The 26,928-nt window shown below is 48.5% G+C and overlaps 1 protein-coding gene across 7 annotated transcripts in view; it reads left to right on the forward strand.

The window, feature by feature from the left end:
• Nucleotides 1–25,562, forward strand: part of TBL1X (transducin beta like 1 X-linked) — a 258,194-nt gene extending 232,632 nt beyond the window's left edge. For all 7 annotated transcript variants that reach the window (XM_050776585.1, XM_050776584.1, XM_050776589.1 and 4 more), the window contains 7 exons: nt 3,683–3,743; nt 11,144–11,265; nt 15,096–15,170; nt 15,481–15,608; nt 17,431–17,596; nt 20,727–20,828; nt 22,060–25,562. In XM_050776585.1, the coding sequence (XP_050632542.1) occupies nt 3,683–3,743; nt 11,144–11,265; nt 15,096–15,170; nt 15,481–15,608; nt 17,431–17,596; nt 20,727–20,828; nt 22,060–22,086 (681 nt within the window). In that variant the 3' untranslated portion in view covers nt 22,087–25,562. The remainder of the gene's footprint in view (nt 1–3,682; nt 3,744–11,143; nt 11,266–15,095; nt 15,171–15,480; nt 15,609–17,430; nt 17,597–20,726; nt 20,829–22,059) is intronic.
• The last annotated feature ends 1,366 nt before the right edge of the window (nt 25,563–26,928 follow it).

A 26,928-nucleotide genomic window follows, 5' to 3' on the forward strand; every position in this document is an offset into this window, starting at 1 on the left:
CCACATTGCATTTGTCAGTTGCCGAAAGGAGCCATGTGGTATGGGGTGTGCCCCGCGTGAACTTTCACCCGCTGAGGGGCGAGTGGCACAGGCTGTGTGTGTGCTTCAGGCTTCGGCTTTCCTCGTTTGATAAACTGCTGCTTCCCACCATAGACTGCAGATTTCTCTGAGCAGCAGTCAAGCAACCTGGCTACAAGGGCACACTCTCCGGATGGCCCACAGAGTCAGTTTAGAATTGGCTTGCTCTGCACCTGGGCAGGGCTGCAGGGATACACGGTGGCGTTAACTCCAGGTGCATTTAAGAGCCATCGATGGGGTGGGAACCCAAGGGCAAAGAGTAAGGAGATGCAGACTTCATCCCGGGCCTGAGTCTGATTCAGCCAGAAACCTCAGCCTCTCTGCATTTCACTTCCCTCACTTGTCCAGCGACAGGGCTGGCTGGAGTCATGACCCCAGACAGCCTTCGTGGAACAGTTGTGCGTTCCCGAGACTCAGCAGGAATTGCTTTGGAAAAGAAGCATATTATCTAGAATTGAAAAAAAAAAAAAAAAGATGTGTTTTCACATCAATTTGTGTTTCTACAACAAATGGAAACATTGCCTGAATACTGGATGCCCGGGCCTCCACAAAGCTTTGCATTTTGTGATGATTTCAGGATAACTTGAAAACTTACTAAGTCTTGAAGTTCGAGACCAGCCTGGCCAACATGGTGAAACCCAGCCTCTACTAAAAATGCAAAACTTAGCCGGGCGTGGTGCCAGGCACCTGTAATCCCAGACACTTGGAGACTGAGGCTTGAGAATCTCTTGAACCAGGGAGGCAGAGGAGGTTGCAGTGAGCCGAGATTGCATCTCTGCACTCCAGCCTGGATCTGGAAGAAGAGTGAGACTCTGTCTCAAAAAAAACAAAACAAAACAAAACAAAAAAACCTGACTAAGTCAGAGCTTTCTATTCTTTCTAGTTCTGAAAGTTATTATAAAATGATAGACTTGGCTGGGCGCGGTGGCTCATGCCTGTAATCCCAGCACTTTGGGAGGCCAAGGCAGGCAGATCACCTGAGGTCGGGAGTTCGAGACCAGCCTGACCAACATGGAGAAACCCCGTCTCTACTAAAAATACAAAATTAGTCGGGTGTGGTGGTGCACGCCTGTAATCCCAGCTACTCAGGAGGCTGAGGCAGGAGAATCATTTGAACCCGGGATGTGGAGGTTGCGGTGAGCCAAGATCGCGCCATTGCACTCCAGCCTGGGCAAGAAGAGCAAAACTTTGTCTCAAATAAATAAACAAATAAATAAAATGATAGACTTGACCTCTGAACATCATCCCACTTTTGGAGAAATTGCTAAATTAAATAATTGCATTTGGCAAACTGTCACACAGGCCAAGCCTGGCTCCTCGCCTGATTTTTTAATTTAAATAAAGTTGTATTGGGACACAACCACACCCCTTTGTTGAGACTTCTCCATGGTTGCTTTCATGCTACAGTGGCAGAGATGAGCAGTTGCAAGGGAGACCGGATGGCCCTCAAAGCCTGAAATTCCTGCTACCTGGCCCTTAACAGAAAAAGTTTGCGAAGTCCTGCACTAGGGTATAACTAGGTCAACAAATCATTCATTCATAATTGCTCTCTCTCTTTTAAGCCAAAAAACCTTTCTTTCAGACTTAGTAGCCTGGTTTATGATATTTTAAAAGCCGAGTTGCTGTGGTTGACACATAAACGTTCTTATGTAGCTACTATCGGATTTTTGCCAAGATGTTCTAATTCAAGTAACATGCATATGCAGCACTTTGCTGTGCATTCAGTAGGCTCTCAGTAATTGCTGCTTGAGTTATTAAAATAACTCATGAAAATGACAGCATTTTTCTTTATCAAGCACTTCACTACTGCGTGTGTTAACCCATCCAGTACTGCCAAGATAGGAGACAGGCACAAGTAGGATCACTCCCATTCTATAGAAGATGAACTGGAGGCCCAGAGAGGGTTATTAATTTGCCTAGGGACACACAGCTGGTGCAGAGTGCAGAGGGATGGGAACTCAGGCCCTGGTCACCGGTAACTACTGCCCTTTAACTTCCGTAGAATTCTAAATTTAACAAAAAATTCTGTTTGTTAAATAGCCGGCCTCCTTCCTACCTGGAGACTGTTAACATTCGTGATTGTTTTTCTCACTGATTATCAGTCTTAACTCCACCAGGTGATGGACTATGTGATCAGTGAAAATGCGTATGTGGAATTATGTTAGTCTCTTGGGCTGGGTGCGATCCACTATCATTACTTAGTCAACCACAGCAGGAGTGAAAATAATGTCCTTGTACATAACACTCGGGGAGAAAATGTAACTTAGGGGATGCTGGTATTGACCAACACAGAGTGACTAAAATGTGTGTCACATTCTTCAAATGTTTGCATAACTGTTTTCTTTTGTCCAATGCATATTTAACATCAACTAAGAGACCCAGTCACTGATGTCATATGTGAAATGGTATCAGAACTGTGAAAGAGTTTATATATTCTCTGCAGTGTTAGATTTGTTTTTGCGTGGCTAAATTAAGAAGAGTTACACCCCAACAAAGAAATGTTAATTGGTCTAGGACTGATCCAAAACCCAGGAGTACCAAGTTTCAGAGAGACTCACTGCTTGCTTTCCTCTGAAAATGTCCACAGTCAACACAAAATAGAACTCTTTCTTTTTAAAGCAAAATCTTGACTGAGTGTCACTAACAGAGAGGTGTAAAATTTCCAATTAAGTTGAAAATTCCAGTTGATGAAGATGTAACTCCAATGCTATTCATTGAGCTGGTTTTCTAAGTATCTTCCTAGCATGAGTAAATTAATAAAAATTCATGATTTCCTTTGTTTTCCGAGGGAGAACTCACCTTTCTACTTAACTGTTAGACCAATACATTGGTGCCTGGCCCCAGTGCAAGCCAGTGGCTCTGCCATGTCTAGTGTCCCCGGTTCATGGAGGGATGGGCAGAGGCATTTTTAGAAATGCTTGTTTCTGCAGCCCTTCACTTGGAAAAATGCCACAAAGATCTTTAGAGATGCTTTGTTCCAGGTTTTTCAACATTTTTTGGCATTTGGGGATGAGGAGGAATTCCTACCAATTTTGGTAGTTCTTGCAAGTATTCGTTAGGGATGCTCTGTCCTTAAGCCCATTTATGCCTAGTGTTCCATTATCGGAATGCTAAGCATGTGGGAGTTATTTATATCCTACTGCTCAGGGTCATTGCCAAGGTCTGATTGCAAGAATTCAAAAAATTGCAACCTCAGGCATAAATGAGTTAAGGGAGATGCCAGCATATGTGGCTGATGGCTTCATCAAGCATGGCCATCCAGATTGCTAAGTTTGAAACATGCTGTATTTTAATGATGTGGTATGCGAGAAAAAGAAGGCAAATATCCCAGCAAGGTTTTGATACTGATTACATGTTGAAATGGTAATATTTAGGGGCATACTGGAGTTAAACATAATAGATTGCTAACGAATTTTACCAGTTTCTTTCTTCTTAATGTGGATCCTAGAAAATTGAAACGAGCCCGTAAGGCTCACTCTCTATCTCTGTTGGACAGTGTGGGTTTATAAGGAGAAGGGCTCACTGTCTTTTCTTGTATGATAAATGTTTCCAGAGAAAACTGCGGGAATAGTTACTAACTTTTTCCTTTGTTTGCGGAGCACAGACAACAATAATTTGGGATGCCCACACAGGAGAAGCCAAACAGCAGTTTCCTTTTCATTCGGGTGAGTTTTTTTGTTTTTTTGTTTGTTTTTTTGTAATTCAAAAATAATAATTCAGGTTGAGCCCAGTGGCTTACGCCTGTAATCCCAGCACTTTGGGAAGCCAAAGCAGGTGGATTATATGAGCTCAGGAGTTCAAGACCAGCCTGGGCAACATGGCAAAACCCATCACTACAAAAAATACAATAATTAGCCAGGCACGGTGGTCCACACCTATAGTCCCAGCTACTCAGGAGGTTGAGTTAGGAGGATGGCTGGAGCCCAGGAGATGGAGTTTGCGGTGAGCCAAGATTGCACCACTGCACTCCATCCTGGCAACAGAGCCAGAGACCCCGTCTTAAAAACTAATAATAATCCAAAGTTAGGCTTGGCACTATGGCTGATGCCTGTAATTCCAGCACTTCGGGAGGCTGAGACAGGAGGGTCACTTGAGCCCAGGAGTTCTAGACCAGCCTGGGCAACAAAGCAAGACCCCGTTTCTACAAAAAATATAAAACATTAGTCAGGTGTTGTACACACCTCTAGTTTTAGCTACCCAGGAGGCTGAGGCAGGAGGATTGCTTGAGCCAGGAAATCAAGGTTGCAGTGAGCTGTGATTGCACCACTGCATTCCAGCCTAGGTGACAGGATGAGATCCTGAAATGCCCCTTAAAGTAACTGAATGCACAGAGTATGGAGCCCAGGGGGCCTCACTGGTCAGAAGGAGACCCATTTTGTGGCAAGCATTGATTGCTCTTAAGGTTTGCAAGATAGAGGTGTCCTCGGCACCCACCTGCTCAGAGCTCTGAAACCCAGCAGTGAGCCAGCCACAGAAGCAGGGCAGGCTCCTTTCTCTTGCTGTTCTAAAGGGATGCTGTTTTGGGGGCTCCCCGAAACCACTCCCAGGATTGGTGGTTTGCTGCAAGGACCCCCAGGACTCAACATACTCACAGCTAAGATTTCTAACAGCACAAGAATTTAGTGCAACATTGGCAAAGGGAAACGGTGCACATAGCCAAATCCAGAGCTTCGAAGGCTCCTCTCCCAGTGGACTGTCACAGGCCACACTGAATTCTTCCAGGAGCAAGTTGTAACTATGCCTGTGAGGTGCATACCAGAGAAGCCCCATAGAGTCTCAGTGTCCAGAGTTTTTATTGCGGGTTGGCAGTGTAAGCACCCAGTGCCTACTACAAGCCAAAACTGCAGACCCCCCAGAAGGAAAGCAGGTGTGCAGCATAAACACACTGTTTGCACAAACAAGTGTTAGCAGAGTGAGCCACTTGCGTCTGTTAGGGAAGGGTGGGAACTCTCTAGAAATCTAAATTCTCAGTTGCTAGCCAAGGGCCGGCCTTGCAAGCAAGCTTCTGTAGGGAGAGCAGCCTCGGGCCTGTGGTGTTAGCGCCTTCCTACGCCGATGTGTGGCCGCTGCTCTGGACACAGCTACATCCCTTTGTGCACTGGAGCCGGGCCAGGCCACATGCGGCAGCCCAGGGGTCTGTAGAGATTCCGATTTTCCAGATTCCCACCTGATTCTTCGTGGGTTTTTATTTTTTGTTTTTTGTTTTTTGTTTTGAGACAGAGTTTTACCTGTCACCCAGGTTGAAATGCAGTGGTGCGCTCTCAGCTCATTGCAGCCTCTGCCTCCCATGCTCAAGCAATTCTCCTGCCTCAGCCTCCTGAGTAGCTGGGATTATAGGCATGCGCCACCACGCCCAGCTAATTTTTGTATTTTTAGTAGAGACAGGGTTTCGCCATGTTGGCCAGGCTGGTCTCAAACTCTTGACCTCAAGTGATCTGCCCACCTCGGTCTCCCAAAATGATTCTTCATTTTCTTTCCCAACTCCCTCCTCTGTGTAACTCAGTCCTGATGTTAGACATGGCCTCTTAAAACAAAGACGGATGGCTCCCCGCAGAGCTAATAGACTATTGGAAGACTTTAGACTGGCTTAAAATGGACAGAAGTGGGTACGTGCCACTTCCCTTAAGGGCAAATGTCTGATCCATCTTGAAGGAATCCCTAAATATGTGGGGCGAAAGTTGACTGTTCTATCAGCTGTCGCTGGGGCATTGTCCGGGAGGAGATCTGAGTGTCTGTCTTCTCAGGCAGCTTGGGGTGCTTAAATGATGTTGTGAATGGGAGGGCTAACCCCAACGACCGTCCGAGACAGAACAGCTCATTGGTGCCTGGGGAGGGCTCCAGGCAGGGGACATGGGCCCTGCAAGAAACAAGAGCATGAACCAAAGGTCCTGTTGAGGCACAATTGTGTCAGATGCATAGGCACCCACGTCTGTTATATGCCATGCAGCACTCCAGCAGGAACTCCACACACAGGCAGCTCAGAGAGTGAGGGAGACTCAGGGAGGACACCGTTTCTGCTCTGCTGCCCTGGAGAGGGAGAGCCACTCCTGCACAGCTTGGGACCCGCAGCAAACACACCTCTCAGGGCTGCTGGTGCAATTTGTTACTGGTGTTGCTTTAATTGAACACTGTTGATGAAGGCGATGGGCATATTAGAGACAAAAGGCTCCCAATGCAGGTAGTATGTGCACTAGGTCCTCCAGAAAGCGTTCTTCACCCCAAAGGGAAACCCTGTGCCCATTCCATCTTTCCCCCGGCCCCTGGCAACCCCACCTACAGCCTGTGATCTGTGTGTCATCTCCATGCCAGACACTTGCTACTCTGTGCTCTAGGCTGCAAATAAATAAAGCAGGTGGCTAGTGAGAATGCCCTTCCCAATGGAGTTCCGTCACGTTTGGCTTATGTGCCAAAACCTACCTTTGTAGGCAGGAAGGATGTCGTGACAGGGTCACAGCCCTAGAATACCAGACATGCAGACCCGGGGGGTGAGGCGGGGATGTCTCTGGCTTGTTTTTCAGAGAAAAATATGCCCGAGGTAAACATCAGTAAGGTTCCTCTAACACTTGTATCTTAAGAATTCATCTGTAAAGTATTTCAGCAGAAAATAATCTTTCCCAAAGTGTCCCAGGGCCCTATGGAAGGGTTTTCTACCCAGCTGACCCGGGAAGACCACAAACCGCGTTATTCTGAATTGCGTGAGCTTCTCACCTGTAATCTGGCTGGCCATGAGGTAGACCCAATTCCCGTCGGCAGGTCACGTGTATCTAGGCGTTACTTGCTCTCTTTTTCGTGTCAATCAGTGTGTTAGAGAACGTTCAACATGAAGAGAAAGCAGCTTGCTCTTCCAGGTGCAACGCAGCTGGGAAGAGCTGTGAGGAGCGCCTTTCTGTGGCTCTGGCAGGTTTGGGGTTTAATGGGGCGATAGGAGACATTGCTTTGCCCCACTAGCTTTTCCCCACTGATACCTCATGGGGGCGCCCTCAGTCACCGTCAACAGGAAGCGTTAGCTCAAAGCCTCATGGTGAAGTGAAACTCAGCGGCGGAAAGGAATGAACTATTGATGCACCACAGCCAGGAGAGATCTCAAGGGCATTTTGCTGAGTGACAAAAGCCAGTCTCAAAAGGTTGCATGCTCTGTGCTTTCATTCATGTAACATTCTCATGATGATGAAATGATAGGAACCTGGGACCCACCAGCGGTGTGGGAGTTTCGGAAGCAGGTGAGGAGCGGTCGTGTGCCGATACAGTAGCTGAGGGAGATCTTAGTGGCCACGAAACAGTTCTGGTCTCAATTGCAGCGATACACATCTACCCACGTGATAAAATGACAGCACTCTACAGGCAAATTGCACCAGTGTCAACTTGCCAGCGTCGATACAACGCTACAGCTATGCAAAATGTAACCCTCAGGAGAACCTGGGTGAAGGAGACACAGGACCTCTCTGTGTTACCTTTGCAGCTTCCTGTAAATCTCTACATATTTCAAAAGGAAGATGTCTGGCTGGACCCAGAAGAATGAAGGCTATTAAGCCAAACTGGCCTATGCATGGGAGGGAGGGCACAGAGCCCCCCAGCATAGTTCAGCCCTGTTACCGGCCATTCACCCACGTGGTTCCAAGCATCGTGGCTGCAGGAGCTGACTCAGAGTGGGGCTAACCACCTGAGCATGGTGGCGGGGGGGGGCCTCTCTTTAGATCACGAATGTCCAATCTTTTGGCTTCCCTGGGCCACATGGAAAGAAGAATTGTCTTGGGCCACACATAAAATACACTAACACTAACAATAGCTGATGAGCTTAAAAAAAAAAACCTCTTAATGTTTTAAGAGAGTTTACAAATTTGTGTTGGGCCACATTCAAAGCCATCGTGGGCCACGGGTTGAACCAGCTTGCTTTAGATGGAGGAGTCATCAGATGCTGGTCGCCATCTCCTGGACCGCTCGCCAGATTGTCCCATTTCCAGGTATATCAATCACACGCCCAAATGCAGAGGCTGGACCAGAAGTTTGCTGTTTAGCTCAGGTGATGTTGTAAACGAGAACCAAGAAAATGCGTCAAGAACCGTGGGGCTGTCACGAAACACACTGCTGGGGATGGAACAAAAGAGAGATGATCTCAGATGTGGAAAAGACCACTGCTGACACCCGCGTCCTCCCACCCACACCTTCCGCGTGGTGGGGAGCTGGAGGGGAAAGCGAGTGGGGTCCCTGTGCTTACGGAGGATAAACACATGGAAGGTTGCGCCTCTTATTTAAAGACCAAGGAAGGGCAGGGGCAATCGATGGTTAGCATTCAGAGAAAGCTGGATTCTTCTCAGTTCAGCGCTGCCTGGCTGTAAGAAACACACGTGGCTGGGTGTGTTGGCTCATTCCTGTAATCCCAGCACTTTGGGAGGCCAAGGTGGGAGAATCACTTGAGCCCAGGATTTTGAGACCAGCCAGGGCAACACACCAAAACCCCATCTCTGCCAAAAACATCTTTGAAAAATGAGCCGGGCATTTTTCAGTGGTGGCGTGCATCTGTCGTCCCAGCTACTAGGGAGGCTGAGGTGGGAGAATCACCTGATCCCAGGAGATTGAGGGTACAATGAGCCAAGACTGTGCCACTGCACTCCAGCTTGGGTGACAAGAGCGAGATCCTGTCTCAAAAAAAAAAAATTAACTGGGTGTGGTGGCACACATGTATAGTCCCAGCTACTCAAGAGGCTAAGGCAGGAGGACTGCTTGAGCCCAGGAGTTTGAGGCTGCAGTGAGCTGTGATTGTGCCACTGCACTCCAGCCTGAGCAACAGCAAGACTTCATCTCCAAGAAAAAAACAAAAAACACCTATGAGTTTCTGTATTGGTCGATCAGTAAGGACATGGCGGCCAGAGCCTGGCAGAAGCTAACCGTCTCTTTCCCCTAGAAGCAGTGCTTCATTATTGGCTGATTCAGTGTCTGCAGCTACCTTGGAGAACATAACTTGGCAAATAACAGAATGGACCATAGTATCTAGGAAAACCAATGAGAGTTCTTGGCTGGGCAGACTTGTAGAGTCTAACCCTGCCTCCTCTCCTGGGGGCATCATGGAGCCCACTCAGTAGCTTAAAGTAATTTCCATGGGCTTGCATGGGAAGCGCAGGGTTACGAGAGGTGGTCAGATGTGAACGACTAGCTCTCGAAAAACCCCAAGCTCCCTGCCCCATAAGACTTTACCCCTTTAAATTAGCATGAACCCTGGGAAGGGAGGGACCTTCCCCCCATTTCACATGTAATGGAGCACAGTACTTTTCACATCCCTAAGTCATTCCCTTTGATAGCCGGGGTTCCAGACACAGGGCTGGTTGTGGATGTCCTCTCCGCACAAGAAGCCTCATGCTGATCCGTAATAAGAGGGTGGGGTTGCTCAGAACCTTCAGGGGAAGGGAAGAGATCACCAGAGAAGCCTCCTCTTCCCGCGCCCTCCCGTCTCAGCATTGCATGGCCTTTGCTGCTGCTCATCAGTTCTCTGGCATGAGGTGGGAAGAAGCCCGGGGAACATGATCTGCTGCTGTGGCCCCCACAGTGGAAAGAGACCAGAGACCTGAGCACAGCGCCCTTGCTGGCCCCTAGGAATGCAGGTGACCCCTGCAGCCCGTGGACGCCTGAGAGAAGTTGGAAGAGATGCTCGCTCCCAGCCGCAGACCCACTCTTTGCTAGAGGACAGGAGTGAGCAGTTGAAGCTACGCTTCCCCAGAAACAGAAGAGGATGAGAGTGCACGGTGGCCCCCACCGTGGGACCTTCCACACCTCCAGTGCACTCCGTGTCCCGGGCACTGCTGACCCCTGAGATGCCTCGTCTCGCTCCCCCTTGTCTGGGGCTACTGGCAACATCCACATGTGTAGCTGAGACTCCAGGAAATCGTCAACCTGCAGCTGCACGTCAGTAAAGAGGCAGAATGAGGAATGAGGTCCAGTTGCTAGGACTTCAGCGCCCTTGCTGTCACCTGTGCTTCCAGTGCCTCTCAGGGCATGGTCCAGCCCTGTGGAGTCAGACACTCTGAGGACAGAACCAGGGCCTGGCTTTTAACGAGTGCCCTGGCCATTTTGGTACATTGGGAAGTTGTTGGATTCCCAGCTGCCATCCTAGAAAAGAAATCAGAAGGTAGAGAATGAGACCCATAGCTGTAACTAAACGACAAGGGGAGGTCAGCTCCCCGTTGTTCTGTCTTTGTGACCCTGAGCCACCTGGACTTGGAAAGACCCAAAGTGAGGGAGGGTGTTGGTCACAGGCCCTGAAGCACGTGTCCCATTTCGCCCCCAAAGGGGTTCTTATTGACTCTAATTATCCCATAGTTAAGGGGATGCCTTAATGTGTTATGGGAGAGTATTTTTCATATTGAGGTATCATGAACATAGGACATGAAATCTTTCCTATTTTCTCCTCTCTGTCTAAAATCAAATAAGCTCACTCTAGAGATGCCGCTGGAAGCAGCAAGGTACAGAGCAGGCAGGGTGGCCCTCTCACCTGCCCTTCTTAACTGTGCCATGGGAGCGGGAGATTCTGCAGGCCGTGGGGTGCAGGAAGTGTCATGGAGCCTCTCTCCCAGGACATCTTGTCATCCCTGCCAATGTGGCAAGAGAGGGTCTTTAAAGTCTTAGAAAGAAAGAGACTGTGTTCACACTTGAGATGTTTTTATCATGTCACTAAATGGGGCTTCTTGGCTGGGTGCAATGGCTCACACCTATAACCCTAACACTTTGGGAGGCCGAGGCGGGTGGATAGTTTGAAGTCAGGAGTTCAAGGCCATCCTGGGCAATATAGCAAGAATTCGTCTCTACAAAAAAAAAAAAAAAAATTAGCCACGCGTGGTGGCGTGCGCTATTCGAGAGGCTGAGGTGGGTGGATCCCTTGAGCCCAGGAATTCTAGGCTGCAGTGAGCCATGATCACACCACTACACTCCAGCCTGGGTGACAGAGCAGGCCCTGTCTCTAGAATAAATAAATAAGTAAACTAAAGAGGCTTCTTGACTGTGCTGTTCATTGTTGTAAATCCATGGAGCTGTGCACACAGTGAATAACTGCAGGTGTTCTCCGTCCCTGCTGCAGCCCCTGCCCTTGATGTGGACTGGCAGAACAACATGACCTTCGCCTCCTGTAGCACAGACATGTGTATCCACGTGTGCAGGCTCGGCTGTGACCGCCCAGTCAAAACCTTCCAGGGACACACAGTAAGTGAGAGCTCTTGTCACTGATCTCCAGTTCGTGAGAATGTGATGTGGGAGCCGATTCTTGTGTGCCTGGAATTAAAAGATACTGCAGCAGCAGACCAGCTCTTCTGCGCCCCTTGGCTATTTGAGCCAAGGTGGTTGGATTGACCCAGTTTGGGGTCAGCAGTGAGAAGTTCACTCAGAAATGACCTAGATGGTGGATTTGGCAGCAAAGCCTTTAAGGTAGCTATGAGAAACATGTAGAGGACATCAAGGAAACGGTGCTCACAATGAATGAATAGACGGGGCACATCTGCAGTGAATGGAAAAAGATATGTCATTAAAAAACAAATGGAGACTAAGTGTGGTGGCTTATGCCTGTAATCCCAGCACTTTGGGAGTCTGAGGCCAGAGGATTGCTTGAGGCCAGGAGTTTGAGGCCAGCCTGGGCAACATAGCAAGACTCTTGTCTCTACAAAAAGTTTTAAAAAGTAGCTAGCTGCGTATGGTGACGCACACCTGTAGTCACATCTCAGGAGATGAAGGCTGCAGTGAGTTACAATAGCACCGCTGCACTCCAGCCTAGGCAACAGAGCAAGACCTGTTTCTTTAAAACATAAAAAAAAAAAAAGGAATTGAGAACTGAGAAATACAATGTTTGAAATGAAAGTTTTAATAGGTGGGTATATTAGGCAGTTCTCAATTCTCTCATTGCTCTAAAGAAATACCTGAGACTGGGTAATTTATAAGACCGGAGGTTTAACTGGCTCACAGTTCTTCAGGCTATACAGGAAGCATGGCAGCATCTGCTTCTGGGGAGGCTTCAGGAAGCTTCCAACCGTGGCGGTTGGTGAAGCAGGAGCAGGCATCACACATGACCAGAGCAGGGGCAAGAGGTGGGAGGAGTAGCAGATGATCCAGACACCTCACACCAGGCACCACCTCTGCATCGGGGATGACAATTCCACCTGAGATTTGGGTGGGGACACAGATCTAAAGCACATCAGTGGGTATACCAGCAGATGGGAGATTGTGGAAGTAAGGTTAGAAAGCATAGAAATTGGCCAATTTGAAGAACAGATAAAAGATCGAAAAATTGCATAAAGGCTTAATGACTTACGGGACAATATCAGGGACCCTAAACCTATATGTGTGATGGGGAGAGAAGAAAGAATGGAACAGAAAAATCATGTGAGGCACTAACGGCCAAGGTTTCCTAAATTTGGTGGAAAACATCAACATTTAATCCAAGAAGCTCAGCAAATTTCAAGCAGAACAAATATAAACAGAACCACACCTGTCCACCTAGGCATATGGTCATCAAACACCAGAATCAATGACAGAGAAAATCCTAAAGGCAAGCAGAGACTGACAAAAAAACCCATGATATACCAGGGAACGACAGTGTGAACAACAGCTGACTTAGCAAATTCCTTAGTGTGGCCTCTGAGGGCTTCCCGGTCTTTCACCAAATCTCTCTCAGATTAGCCAATTTCTGTGGTCTCTAACCTTCTGCAATCTCCAATCTGCTGGTAGACCCATTCACTAGCCTCGACCTCCAACCTTGGCAGGAGGAGAAAGCCTCCCTTTCCTGGGCCCTTGGGCTAGTGTCCAAAAATGCCCTGTACCTCTGTCCTCCCAACGACACATACAGCCAAGCACCTTGCCCCACGCTGAGCCTTGCCTGGAACCACAGCAGCTCTTGGTCTGAAACAGAATCCTCCCCACTCTCCAGGCCCGTTCACGTATCCTCTGCACGCCCTGGGGAGGATTCATGGCACCCCTTGAGCTCCCATTGACCACGTGAATGCCACAGCCCTGGCAGTAGCTGCTGGCCTGCATGTCTGCCTCTCCCAGAAAATGCAGAGTGCGTCAACGCTGGGACCATGGCATCTTGCCTTTCTCTCACTAGCACCCAGAATATCTCCGCGGTGGCGGGGGGTTCCCTGTTAAAGCAGGGGAGGATGATCACAGGCCCTGGAGATTTGCCATCGTGCCACTAACTTAACTAATGTAAATTCCCTTGTCCTCATTCTCCTAGTGTCTACCTCTCCCTGCCCCTGGCCCAGGGGTCCCTGTCCCAAAGGAAGGTGCTTTTAGAGCACAGGCACCCATCGTCCTGTTAACATCTGTTTGGCTCCAAACTGACTCTCTTGTCCCAGTCTAAACTTATTTCTCCTCTAACCCTGGACTATCTGCAAATTTTTACCAGCTGCACACACTCTCTGTGGTTCCCAGGTGTCCTGCCCAGGACCTTGCCACCAGCACAGGCCTTGGCCCTTTAAGTGGGTCTTAATGCAGCTGATGGCCCTGAACAAAGCTCTAGCTCAGTGGGGTTGAGTGGAGACCCATGGGCCAGCTCTGGACGTGGCCCAGGAACTTGGGCTTGCATTGCAGAGCGAGGGATCCGCTCCCAGGAAGTTATTTGTTCCTTTGCGTTGGTTTGGCTAGGGACGGCCCATGGTGAGCGGCTCCACATTCCTGGGCCCGTAGGTTTTCCTCTGAATGGCTGCAGTCAGAGCCACCCTTGCTGGCCTTGGCACACACATTTCACACTCACAGACACCTATGCGTGCGTGTACTCACACCCCTCAGCCGCCTCTCCAGCATGAGTGTGAAATTAGTTAATTGTTAGGCCGGGACAGCAGGTGTCACATAGTGGGACTGTACTGGATATATGGGGCCCGAGGGAGCCCCAAGCTGGTACGCCATGTCCCCTCATTTCTCCTGGGCAGGCTGTTCCCCAGCTGAGCCTTTGCCACAGGTGGTTCTTTTATAGATGCCTGTCTCGGGAGTGTCCCTGTCTCCCTTGGCTCCCGGGTACATTCATTCACCTTTATTCTGCAGGGTTTAGTCTCGTGGTCCCCAGGTGTCCTAAGGCTGTGCTTTTTGCCACCTAGCTGTGCCGATCATGAACCCCAAGCCAGGATTTTGCCTGTGCCGTGTGCGTTTGTGCCACTCAGCACTTGCCTCTCACTGTCCTTGCACATGTGTGTCTGCCTGTGTATGCATTTGGGTCGCCCATCTTCCACCTGGATCAGCCCTAACCCCGCTTGAACTCCACAATAGCTGAAGGTTCACTTCTCGTATTTACCCCTCCCTCCATCTCCACTCGCCTGCAGGAGAGAAATATCTTCTAGTGGGTGTGGTCACGGGGAGGAACTGTTGCACTAAAAGTACGTAAGAGGACTGGCGTGGTGGCTCACACCTGTAATCCCAGCACTTTGGGAGGTCGAGGTGGGAGGATCGCTTGAGCCCAAGAGTTCAAGACCAGCTTGGGCAACCCCGTCTCTATAAAAATACAATAAATACATACGTACATACATAAATGGCATGGTGGTGCCTGCTTGTAGTCCCAGCTACTTCGGGGGCTGAGGCAGGAGGATTGCTTGAGCTCAAGAGGTTCATGCTGCGAGGACCTGTGATCCTGCCACTGCACTCCAGCCTGGGAGACAGAGTGATACCCTGTCTGAAAAAGAAAAGTGCATAGGAAAGTGATTTTGAAAGGCCAATTTAAAAAGTAACTGGTTTTACTGGTTTTATTTGCTGCGTTTTATGGTACGTGAATTCTTCACTTGCCTTCCTTCCTATCAGGGAAGGTTTTTTTCTTAACGAAATATGGATGAGGGTGGCTGGTGATGTGTGGTATAGGCCTGTGGTTTTATATAAATGAAAAAGGCAAAGTGAGAAAAAGAGGAAACTAGATGGCTGGTTGGGCTGTGCTCTTTGATGTCAGGGTGAAGCCGAAGACCTTCTGCAGTGACGGTGACGCACTGCTGCCCCCTGCTGGAAGGCGGCCTCATCTGCTCACAGGCCCTGATGTCTTTTTCAGACTCTCTGCTCTCTTTCAGAACGAGGTCAACGCCATCAAATGGGATCCTTCTGGAATGTTGCTGGCCTCCTGCTCAGATGACATGACATTGAAGGTAGAGTCGGCATGGCAGGGGGTGGGCTGTTTAATCCCAGACAACTCCGGGCACTTGACGCCGGTCTCACGGTCACTCTTCCATGAGGGTTATTTATTACTGACCACCCTCCCTTCCTGTGTCATCCAGTGAACTTTGATTTCTCAGTCGTGGTTCCACTGAGAATCCCAGCCTCCCCACAGCCTTTCTCGCCACTGTGCACCCCCCAGCCTGCCATGGGCCCCATGTGCGCCCCCGGGAGGAATGATTCCACATCGTTCCTGGATGCAGGGAAGACTTTTGCTCATGTTGGGGCTGCTGTATTCTGTAGATCTGGAGCATGAAACAGGAGGTGTGCATCCATGATCTTCAGGCTCACAATAAAGAGATCTACACCATCAAGTGGAGCCCCACCGGGCCCGCCACCAGCAACCCAAACTCCAACATCATGTTGGCAAGGTAAGGGCAGGCAGCACAGCCAGCACAGCTCTGTGCTACGCAAAGACAACGGGAAATTTTGCTAAAGTGTTTCCATGCCCGTGTGTTGAAGCCCTTCAGAGGAAGCGAAGTGGTAGCTCACTTTGAAGGGGCCAGGATAGAATTATCGAGTAACACCTGCCTTTGAGGTAAGGATGGTTTTGAGTCAGGCAACAGTGGCTTATGCCTATAATCTCAGCACTCTGGGAGGCCAAGGCAGGAGGATAGCTTGAGCCCAAGAGTTCCAGATCAGCCTGGGCAACATGGTGAAACCCCATCTCTACAAAAAATTAGCCAGGTGTGGTGGCGTGTGCCACCCAGCTACTCAGGAGGCTGAGGAAGGAAGATGACTTTGAGCCCAGGAGATTGAGGCTGCAGTGCGCAGTGATCACACCACTGCACTCCAGCCTGGGTGACAGAGCAAGACCATGTCTCTAAACAAAAAAAGAAGAAGAAGAGAAAAACCCACCCAACATGAAACATGACTGCAGAGCCACAGTGGAGGGGCAGCAAGCCAGGCAGCACCAACTCTTGTTGACAGTGCTCGAATTAAGGTCATCTCTTAGAGAGGACAGGATAGAATTCCTGCATCCACTGAGAGATGAAACCAAAAAAGCAACACATAGGCCATAATTCTCATATTTCAAGTAATTGTCATAAAACCCACTTAAATAACTGTAATGTAGTACTACACACGCGAGTCATTTTGTAGTGACTCAGAAGGTGCTTTTGCGTCATGTGGTACTATTAGGAACATAAATTACCCTTTTAGTCAGCAAGTATAAAAGGGGCATGCCGGTACCTAGTGGGTCCCTGCTGAAAGAAAGCCAGATAATAGCTTTGTGATAGATATTACTGTTTTAAATTTGAAAATAACTAAAATTTGCAGCTTTCAATCATGTGATTACATATGTGGGTATGATTATATTTTAATTCCTGTTTGATTAAATCTTTTTTTTTCTTTTTAGAGACAGGGTCTCCCTATGTTACCCAGGCTGGTCTTGAACTCCTGGCTTCAAGTGATCCTCCCACCTCGGCCTCCCAAAGCATAGGATTACAGGCATGGTCTACTGTACCTGGCCTAAAAAGTTTTTTAAATGTTTATTCACTTAATTTGCTGTTTTTCCAAATATGGCTATCTGTATTAATTTAGTTAGTAATAACAGATGTCATGTTTTAAATTGTAGGGGCATTTTAGGAAACTTGGTAAATATTCTACAAAAATATTTACCATTTATGTCTATAGAAAACATAGAAACAGGGCTGGGCGCAGTGGCATACACCTGTAATCCCAACAGTTTGGTAGGGTGAGGCAGGAGGACCTCTTGAGCCCAGAGGTTCAAGACCAGCCGGGGCAACATAGTGAAACCCCGTCTCTATAAAAAATAAAAAAATAAAAATTAGTTGGGCGTGGACCTATGGTTGCAGCTTCTCTGCTGAGGCTGAGGCGGGAGGATCACTTGAGCCCAGGAATTCGAGGCTGGAGTGAGTCATGATCTTGCCACTGCACTCCAGCCTGGGCAACACAGTAAGACCCCATTTCAAAAAAATAAAAGGCGGAAACAAATGTAGATATCAAATTGTTTCCCTAATACGACCATTAAAGCTTTTTTCTGTTTAATGACTATGGCTTTGTTTTTAATACTTGGAAGTTATATTTTAGAAGACAAAAAGCTCCTCAGTTGATTGTCTTTTGAAACATACAAGCTGGGAAAAACAGCTCCCGGAGATGTGATACATGTTATGGAGAACTGTTTGAAACCACCATGTGTACGTGATTTTGCTTTCTCTCCCACCTTGCTAGTGCTTCGTTTGATTCTACGGTGCGACTGTGGGACATAGAGCGAGGCGTCTGCACCCACACGCTCACGAAGCATCAGGAGCCCGTCTACAGCGTAGCTTTCAGCCCTGATGGGAGGTACTTGGCCAGCGGATCCTTTGACAAATGCGTCCATATCTGGAATACTCAGGTAAGCTCGTGACCCCTATGCCAAATCCTTTCAGTAAGGGATGCCCAAATAGCCACAATTCCAGTGCCTTGCTTCAGAGCAGTGCCTCGGAGGGAGTTGAGCAAGCCCAGGCTCCCCGGGCAGACCCAGTGGATGCTGTCCACCGTGCACCCCACGTGGGTTGTGAGCTCTTCCCCCACCAGACACCTCCAGCAGCTCCCCTCCCTGAGGCAGGGCGTCATGTCTGCCGTAATCAGGGCTCTTGGCCATTTGATTCCAAACCCTCACCTTGGCACATGTTCTTCCTCGAAGGAGCCACTGTCTTCTGTTCACTTTCTGAGTCCATGGCATGAAACCTTCCACCTGCCTCTTCCTCTTCTTAGCAGTTATCACTGAAACGCTGCTCTCTAGATACTGAGGCTGGAGGGTGGGAGTGGGGGACCAGCTAATGGGGTCGAGGCCAGCTCCACCTCCTCTGCCCGCACCAGCTCCTGCAGCTCCCCCACGGAGCAGACCAGGGAGTGGGAAGCAATGTGCGCTTGCTGTTGTCATGGCATTTCTATTTTTCTTTTCTGTTTTGTTTTCTTGTTGTTGTTGTTGTTGTTGTTTGTTTTGTTTTGTTTTGAAACGGAGTCTCACTCTGTTAACCAGGCTGGAGTGCAGTAGCGCGATCTTGGCTCACTGCATCCTCTGCCTCCCAGATTCAAGCGATTCTTCTGCCTCAGCCTCCCAAGTAGCTTGAATTACAGGCACCCGCCATCATATCTGGCTAAATTTTGTATTTTTAGTAGAGACAGGGTTTCACATGTTGGCCAGGATGGTCTTGAACTCCTGGCCTCAGGTGATCCGCCCACCTTGGCCTCCCAAAGCGCTGGGATTACAGGTGTGAGCCACTGCACTCAACCTCGATTTTTCAAATCAAAGTAGGTTCTGTTTAAGGACATAAGGTATGTCAATATTGGGTTGTCCTTTTAGCAGAGATTGAAAGGACATAGGATTTAAATAAAGGTGGCTGCTGTGGGTATCTTGGGTCACACCTGAGGATAGAAGAATTCAAGCTGTAAAGTGTAGAAATGGATGGGAAGTAGCACTGCATAGCGTAAAAGATTATAGAGGGCCAGCAGCACTTGATTCTATTCTAAGGGAAGACAGGTGATGATACGCTAGGAGCTGTTGAAAACAATGAAGGGGTCCCTTTCGCCTCAGGAGGGAGGAATCACACAGCCTGCCCCCGTCCCCTTTCATCTGCACTGCCTTCTTGGTTCCTTTTGGCTTGGTTGACATTCAGCTGGATTTACATCCTCAAGTTCATTCCCCCTGTGGACTCATGGGTGATGAGCCCTGTTCACTGGCAAGTGGTCCACTGAGATCACAGGCTTCCCAGGGACCTCATGTGAACCACATCCTCTCAGGGAAGGAAAGGAAATGGTGGACCCTGCGTAGAGCCAACCCGATGCCAAGCCCAGCCCCACAGCCCTAGATAGCCCTCCAGGAAGCGCACATCTCAGGACTAGTGTGCAAGAGTCTCTTGTCATGAAATCCTTGCTAGAAATAGTAATGGATGGATTTGTAAAAACAACACATCAATTATCCAAAAAAAATGACATGATCAGTTAGGTACAGCCTGTTATCAAGAACTCACTGAATTGTTTCAACCCTTTTTTATAAATCAAAGAAATCCTTAGGATTTTTCTTTTTTTTTGGATCGGAGTTTCACTCTTGTCACCCAGGCTTTAGTACAGTGGCGCCATCTTGGCTCACTGCAACCTCCGCCTCCCAGGTTTGAGCAATTCTCCTGCCTCAGCCTCCCAAGTAGCTGGGATTACAGGCGCACACTAGCACACCCGGCTAACTTTTGTATTTTTAGTACAAACGGGGTCTCACCATGTTGGTGTTGAACTCCTGACCCCAGGTGATCCACCCACCTCGGCCTCCTAAAGTGCTGGGATTACAGGCATGAGCCACCGTGCCCAGCCAAGAAATCCTTAGGATTTTTCTTAAGAGAAATCTTAAAGCCCACTTTAATCTTTCTCCAACTATAAAAATACTTATCTATAATACTGCTGACATACACCTTTCTCAGTTCATGGAACACCACGCTTTAAGGAGCCCAGTTGAGCAGAGGATTTGCAACAGCCCTCCTGGTCTCAGTCCTCAGATTTCTCCTGCCTGTCACCATTAGTGAATCATGAGTGAAGGCTTATTCGACTCTTTCTCTCTTTTTTATTTTTTAAAATTAATTTTTGTAGAGACGAAGTCTCTCTGTGTTGCCCAGGCTGGTCTTGAACTCTTGGGCTGAATCAGTCCTCCTGCCTCGGCCTCCCAAAGTGCTGGGATTACAGGGTCAGCTACCTCGCCTGGCCTTATTCAACTCTTTCAAAGGCCTCTACTTCCCCTACCTCTTAGATTTGTCAAGTTAATGCTGTTTTAAACCAGAAACCAATGGTCTGTGGTGTTTTCCATTACATGTATATTATGCATTTGTTCTTTCAAATGTCCCAAAATAGGTACATTTTAACATCTTGGCGTATTAATACATGTAATCGTGAATTATAGTCAATTTCATTGCTACTGGGGTGGGGGTATTCATTACGTTGTATTCATTGAGGTCCTCCAAGGAACAGACACCAAAACAGGATGAGATGGGCAAGAGATTTATTGAGGAGCTGTGATGGAAACAGGGAGGGAGGTAGGGGGAAGGAAGAATTCAGACCATAAGGCCAGTCTGACCCTGGGAAGGAGACGGGAAGGGTAGGAAGAGTCAGGGATGGCCCTACAGGTCAGTAGAAAGTTTTGGCCATGCTGATGGAGAGTCCATGAGCCACTTACCCACCAGATGAGTCTGAGTCTCAGCAGATGACTGCCATGGTCTCCTGCCTCCGTCAGTCCTCAGCTGGGCGCAACCTCAGAATCCACGCACATGTGGTGGCAGATTCCACAGGCATAAGTAATCAGGTTTACTCCCTGTGGTGGGAAGTCCTAGAGATACATCTCCACAGCCCCCAGAGTCCTTACTGAAAACCCTTAAATTTTACCGTGCTTGAAAATGTTCATGACCAAACACCAGGGCAGGAGGAGCACACATTGTACAACTGCATCTGTCGCAGGTGCCCCTTGCATCATTGTAAGTGACAGCTGCTTTGCTTTGCAGAGTGGAAATCTCGTCCACAGCTACCGAGGCACTGGCGGCATCTTCGAAGTGTGCTGGAACGCCCGAGGAGACAAAGTGGGCGCCAGCGCGTCCGACGGCTCTGTAAGCAACACCTCTGGTTTGCTGGAGAGTGGGGTGTTGGGGGCGGCTGATGCCGAAGTGAGCTTCGAGGGCATATGCGGCGTTCGTGTCCTGAAGGGCCTAGCCCAGTGCCAGAGGAAGCTTCTGGGCTGGATCCCATCTGAGTTGGTACCACATCTGGGAATGGCCTTCTCCTTGTCCCTTCCAGAATGTCCTTCTAGTCAACATTTTCTCAGTCAAATTGTTGGTTCTCAACCAGGGTGATTCTGCACCTCTGAGGACATTAGACAATATCTGGAGCCATTTGAGGTTGTCACTACAGTCATGTGTCGCTTAATGATGGGAACATTTTGGGAAGTGTGTCATTAGGCACTTTTATCTTGGTCTGAACATCACAGAGTGACTGACACAAACCTAGATGACAATACCTGTCACACACCTAGGCTGTATGGTAGAGCCTGTTGCTCCCAGGCTACAAACCTGGAAGGCAGGTGGCCATACTGAATACCGTAGGCAACTAGAACACAGTGGTAAGCATTTGTGTGTCTAGATCTGTCTAAACATAGAAAAGGTTCGGCAGGAATAAGAGTTACAGTCTTACAGGACCACTGCTTGCTGTGCGGTGCATTGTTGCTGGAAACGTCATTATGTGGCACATGACTGTGCGTAAATGGGGATGCCACTGGCATCTCGTGGGTGGAGCTTAGCAATGCTGCTAAACCTCCTACCGTGCATAGGGTGGCCACAATTGTCACCCATGCTGCGGCTGACGAGCCCGGGCCTCTGGTGGCCATCCTGCAGGTCTCCTGGGCTCTCCTCTCCTCCCATGGGGCATCTGGATTTCTTATTTTCCCCTGGACTTGAGGTTGCCCTGACCTCTGGGGCAAGCGGCATTCTGGCTGACTGGCCAAGTGTCAGTGTAGTCCCCAAATGTCGTCAGAGGCCGTATACTTGGGCTCGTGTTGTCATCTGCCCCACGATGGTCTCTGCCACTCTGTTAATTCCTGTCATTACCCTTAACCTGGCCTTTCTGCTCTGTGCTGTTTGCTTCAGTTTGCTCGGTCCAATGTCCAGATGCCAGTCTGCTATGAGAGCTTCTCTGACCCTTCATGACGATGTTTCGATAAACTTTACTGAGAAACATCGGTGGAGGGCTAGATTGGGCATGGGGACCGTAGCTTGCCGACTAATCACTCTAAAGGCATCTTTGTTTTGTCTCTCGAGATGACAGGTGCTTTGTGTTTCCTTCCAGGTTTGCGTTTTGGATCTGCGGAAGTAATCACAAAATACTATCGAAAAAAGAAAAGAATTCTGATGACCAGCCATGAATGTGTAGGGTTGCAGCTCTGTTCTCCAAAACTGTACGAACTTGACTTGCGTTAGAGTATACTCTGAAACCAACTCGTCTCTGGCCGCAGGAGTCTATATGTTTTCGTAATCTTCATCAAGAGGTTTTTTAAAGGCAAGCAAAAACAGAAGCAAATCATATCACACGGGGATAGAATGGTTTCCACTGAGGATATTCAGCGTGGGAAGCAGAAAGTCACCAGCTCGAGGCGTGTGGATTGGTTTCCACCCGGAACAGGCTCTGTGATGACTGAATGGAAAGAAATGTAAAAAGCTGTGCCAAAAAAAAAAAAAGCAAAATGCTGTGATAAACCAAACAGGGAAGGGGGAAAACCTCCTCCTTGAGATTTTTTTTTTGTTTTCCCTAACGATTTGGACACTACAGTTGCTCTCACAAAGGATGTTCAAAGACCAGTTTGTACCGATGACGTGTAACTTTGTAATCCCAACACTTTCTATTTTCTAGAATCTTCTTTGTTCATTGGGTGGTTTTTCTATCGGCTGGAATTCTATCTTCTGGGGGCCTTCCGTCTGAGATGAAAGCTGTCTTGGGCTTGTTGTCTCTTCCCTGTGTTGCCTCTCCCCCTACCCCTGCCTTTCCACTCTGTCTGGTCAGCTCTGCTTTTTCAGTGCAGCCTCAAGAGACGCAGCCCAGTTCACATGAAGACACAGTCTCCCATGGACAGCTTTCCCCCTTCCGCCTTCTCCCACCCTCTCCTCCCCTCGCGCTCGCGCTCACGCTCGCTTTCTCACTGGCGTGCTCGCTCTCTCTCCCCCCCTCCCTCCCTCTGTACCTTTCTCATAGTTGCTTCAGATCTTAGGTCTCAAGGGCACTTTGGCGCGTAGTAAGTGCTTTATGTAAGAAGGCAGGGCAGGGGGCTTTTTACAGGAGGAAAAAAATGACTTAGAAAGAGCCTGGAGTATTTTTGGAAAAAAAAAAAATATTTTTATGTTAAAACAGTTTTAAAATCTTAAAATGGCCATCAGACATAGAGAGCTTTGTGTGATTCATGTTTTCAAAAGAACTGAAGAAGCCACAGGCAGGGCCTGAGGGAGCCCCTGGCTTTCCCCTCAGCCTCAGGAAAGGTGGTCAGGAGGACTCTGGCTGGACAACGGTCAGCCTTAGGGGTCAGCAGCGAGATTGCACTGCAGCCAGTGAGGGAGGTCCCAGCCATGCCGCGTGGAAGAAGAACCTTGCATGTTTTGGTGTGTACGCACCTTGGCAGCCAGCAGGAAAGCCGTGAAGAGCCGTGCGCCCTCTGGCCTCGAGGGAGCATTGGCAGAACCATAAGGTACTGCAGAAGCCGTCACAGCTCGGCTGGATTAGGCGTGTTGGCTGCGTCTTTCCCACAGCCGTATAACGACCGATGGTCAGTTCTCGAAGAGCAGGCTTGGCAAGTCCTTGCAGAGCTGACATAGAGGCCCCCGCATGTCACTTCGTCTAACGCTGACAGAAACGAATGCAGAAGGAAGATTTTCAGTTCCGAACATGAATTATAGAGGTAGAACGTCGCTAATAATTTCTGCAATCTTAATAATTTCTTTCTCTCACAGAAGACTAGGAGAAAGATCTTTTTAAAATAATCAATCTTTTTGCTGTTTTTGAAAAATTGAGGCTTTGTGTTCCTAGAAGAGCTTCATTTCAGTGAATCTGGTGACCCATCTGCTTGCTGTCATAACCCGACACTGACTTATTTTTTTCATTAGCAAGGGGGAAAAGGCCGAAGGACAAGGGCCTCTTTTCCCATTGGTTTTCCTGTGGGCAGAAGGGCTGAGGAAGCTGGCCCGGCCCGTGGGGGCTGCTGGGTCACCAGCAGTGGGTAGGGTGCAATCTGGTGTGTGTGCCAGCAGCGAGACGGTGTTACTGAGAAGGTGGCATCCATCTGCAGAGCCAAAACCCAGCCGTCAGGGAAGGGCCAGGGCTTCCTGTGGAACTTGGAATGTGCCAGGACCACCTGCAAAAGCCAGGGTGCGTCGATCATTCTCAGATCATTGATTGGCCTCCACTTGGGTATGTGAATTATTCATGCCCCAGAAGACCAAAAAGTGCCCTGGTTCTGAGATGAGTGTCTTATTCGGGCTGTTTCTGAAACGCTTAGCAAAGAAGGTCACAGCAATGTGGAGTCGCCGCCCCCATCTTTGAAGATAGCCGGTGTCCCCGGATGAGGTGATTTCCCATCCCAAGGACTCCGTGAAGTTTAGGGTACAGTTTGTTGGGGTCCAGAAGACGCCACTACCCCACCCAAATAAAAACGCACTCATCTTTGCAGAGCATCTGCTGTCAAAGGCCAGCCTGTCGTTAGACATGGCTTGTGCTTGACAAACCAGAAACAACTGTGGGATGGTGACGGTGGGATGTGTCGCAAGCGATTCACTAGACAATCTTCACATGAATGTCGGTAGCCAGGGTCTCTCCCAAGGGATGGGTTTAGTCTTGATGAATGTAAACCACATCAGAATTGTTAGGTAGAAACCTGGGCTGGGAGGCCTCGGACCCCAGGCTCCATCCCTGGCTTCCCCAGCCTGCAGCTGCAAGCAGAACCAAGCATGAGATGCAGCTAGCAGTCACATCCATCCCCGTTCTCAGCAGGATGACACCATGGACAGCCGTTTCCGGAGCCTCCAGCATTTGCACACCACTACTTAGCCTCTCTGCTGCTGGAATGTTGGTAGAGTCATCCCTGTAATCAAGAAATGGCCTGTGGAATGTTATTGTTCAGTGTTGTTTACAGCTCTTAAAACATGGTGAGGAATGCCTAAGTCTTAGTGACCAAACTTGACCTTGAAAGCAGACATAGCATGACAGACCTTCCTGGAGTCTTTGGTTGGGTTCAAAGTGACCGAGAGTCAGGTCCAGCACACACCTGGGAAAGGGATGCTGCCCCAAGGGGGACCAAAAGGGCCGGACGTTACAGGGTGAAACCCTCTGACCCCTCGCGACACCGTAGGACTTGACTTTTGTTTAGTCTTTCTAAGAAATAGATCATAGAGCCAAGTGAAGTGCACTTTGTCAAATGTAAGGGTCTGCTTTGTTCTTGTTGCTTTTCTCTTTTTTAACCTTTTGTTCCGCCATTTAAAAAAAAAAAAAAAAAAAAAAAAAAAGCTTATGTTTCTTGTCAAATGCAGAAATGTTCCTTCCGCCACTCACTGAAGTTTTGCATTCTGGCTTGTGCAGTTTTTATTGTCTGTGTCAGACGTACAGCCAGGTGTGTTCTCTATCGGCAATTTTCCTATTCTGTTCAGATGACATCGACCACCGTTTCATTCCCCCCGCCGCCTGTACTCACCCTCACGCTCTTTGAAGAAAAAAAAAAAAAAATCACCTTGCGTGTTGTAGCTCATTTGTTTCAAGAGAGAATCAACAGATCATATTCAGTGTCTTGAATAAATTGCTCTATTTTGATATTAGAGAACTTGGTGGATGTGCTTTCTTCCTCTCGCCGTGGAACTCTCGGGCCCACGTTGACTGAATGACTGAAGAACTCTATTTTCTCCAGAAGGAAGTACCTTGAGTGCCTCTGTTTAGGATTGCTGTGTGAGATAGGGAGCTGGGGTAAGAATGCAGTGACATGGCGGTCACAGCAGCCACCTGCTATTCTGAAGGGTGGTTCTGTCCAGGGAGCGTGCTTTTTAGTGTGTTTCCTTTCAGGCTGGCTGTTGGAAAAAGTCAAAGCAAATGAATATTCTCTCATCAGCGGATTGATTGACCGCGAGTTTGAGTTGCCGAATTAGCCCTGAGTAATTTGCAGAACCTATCAGGATGGGGCGACTTTGGACATGGACGTCTGCATGGTGCAAACCAACATGTGGCAAACATTGATCGACATTTGCTCTGTGCATGTCTTCATTTATGCTGCTTTAATTAATAGGTGGTTAAATAATGTAATTAGTGAATGGATATTGCTATCCGCATTCTTTGAAGGAGGCTGTAGATTCCAGGAGGCGAAGAGATGGCCTTACTGTTAGTCTAAGGTTTCACTTTGCAGATGAGCGCCAGACAAAGTCACGGTGTCATTTCCCTCAAATCCTGCTTGTTCTGCACTAGGACAAAGCAGATGGCTGGGGGTGGTGTAGAGGCCTCTGTGGTGATTCCCTGGGAAAGATCCAAGCATGCCTGTGGCCTTCACTGATGATCCAGATTTTTGCAGGGACCAAATCCCAAATTCAGGTCTTGAATTGGCAACTGAAGGCTGAATATTATATGAGCAATTGTCACCTTTAGAGAAAAACCTATCCCATCTCCCGGTGTTTTCTGGGGTTCACCTGCTCATTTTCATTTTTCTCTTAGGCCCTGCCAAGTGGAGCAAGTGTGTTGCCAGGTGGTGGATTTGGGGCACGCTGGGGGGTACTGCAGAACCCTGGGACACCTTGGGAAGAACCGCATGGAAACAGTGGGCAGACCACAAAGCGTGCAGCAGAGTTCCCAGGATAAATGCGTGCGTGGCAGGTGGCTTTGGTGGCTCCCCTAAGAATGCCGTATGACTAGCTCTAAATGGGTTTCTTCGTGATATAAAGGAAACTTGATTGGGACCACGATTGCCAGAATTTATATAACTTAAATCTTCAGATGGATGGAACCCTTCCCTGCAGTGAGTCTCAAAAGGTTTCCCCCATCCATTGAAGCTCCTCCTTTATTTTAGGAATCTAGGTTTCAGCTCACTAAACAGAGATCTCGCTTTTTTTTTTAAATTGCCCCATCTTGGTGCTGTTTCAAAAGGGTATCAGAGAACATTCTTTGTGTTCACAGAAAGCTCTCTGTGCACAAACTCTCTCT

Source organism: Macaca thibetana, chromosome X, assembly GCF_024542745.1.
Source record: "Macaca thibetana thibetana isolate TM-01 chromosome X, ASM2454274v1, whole genome shotgun sequence".
Classification (NCBI taxonomy): Eukaryota; Metazoa; Chordata; class Mammalia; order Primates; family Cercopithecidae; genus Macaca; species Macaca thibetana.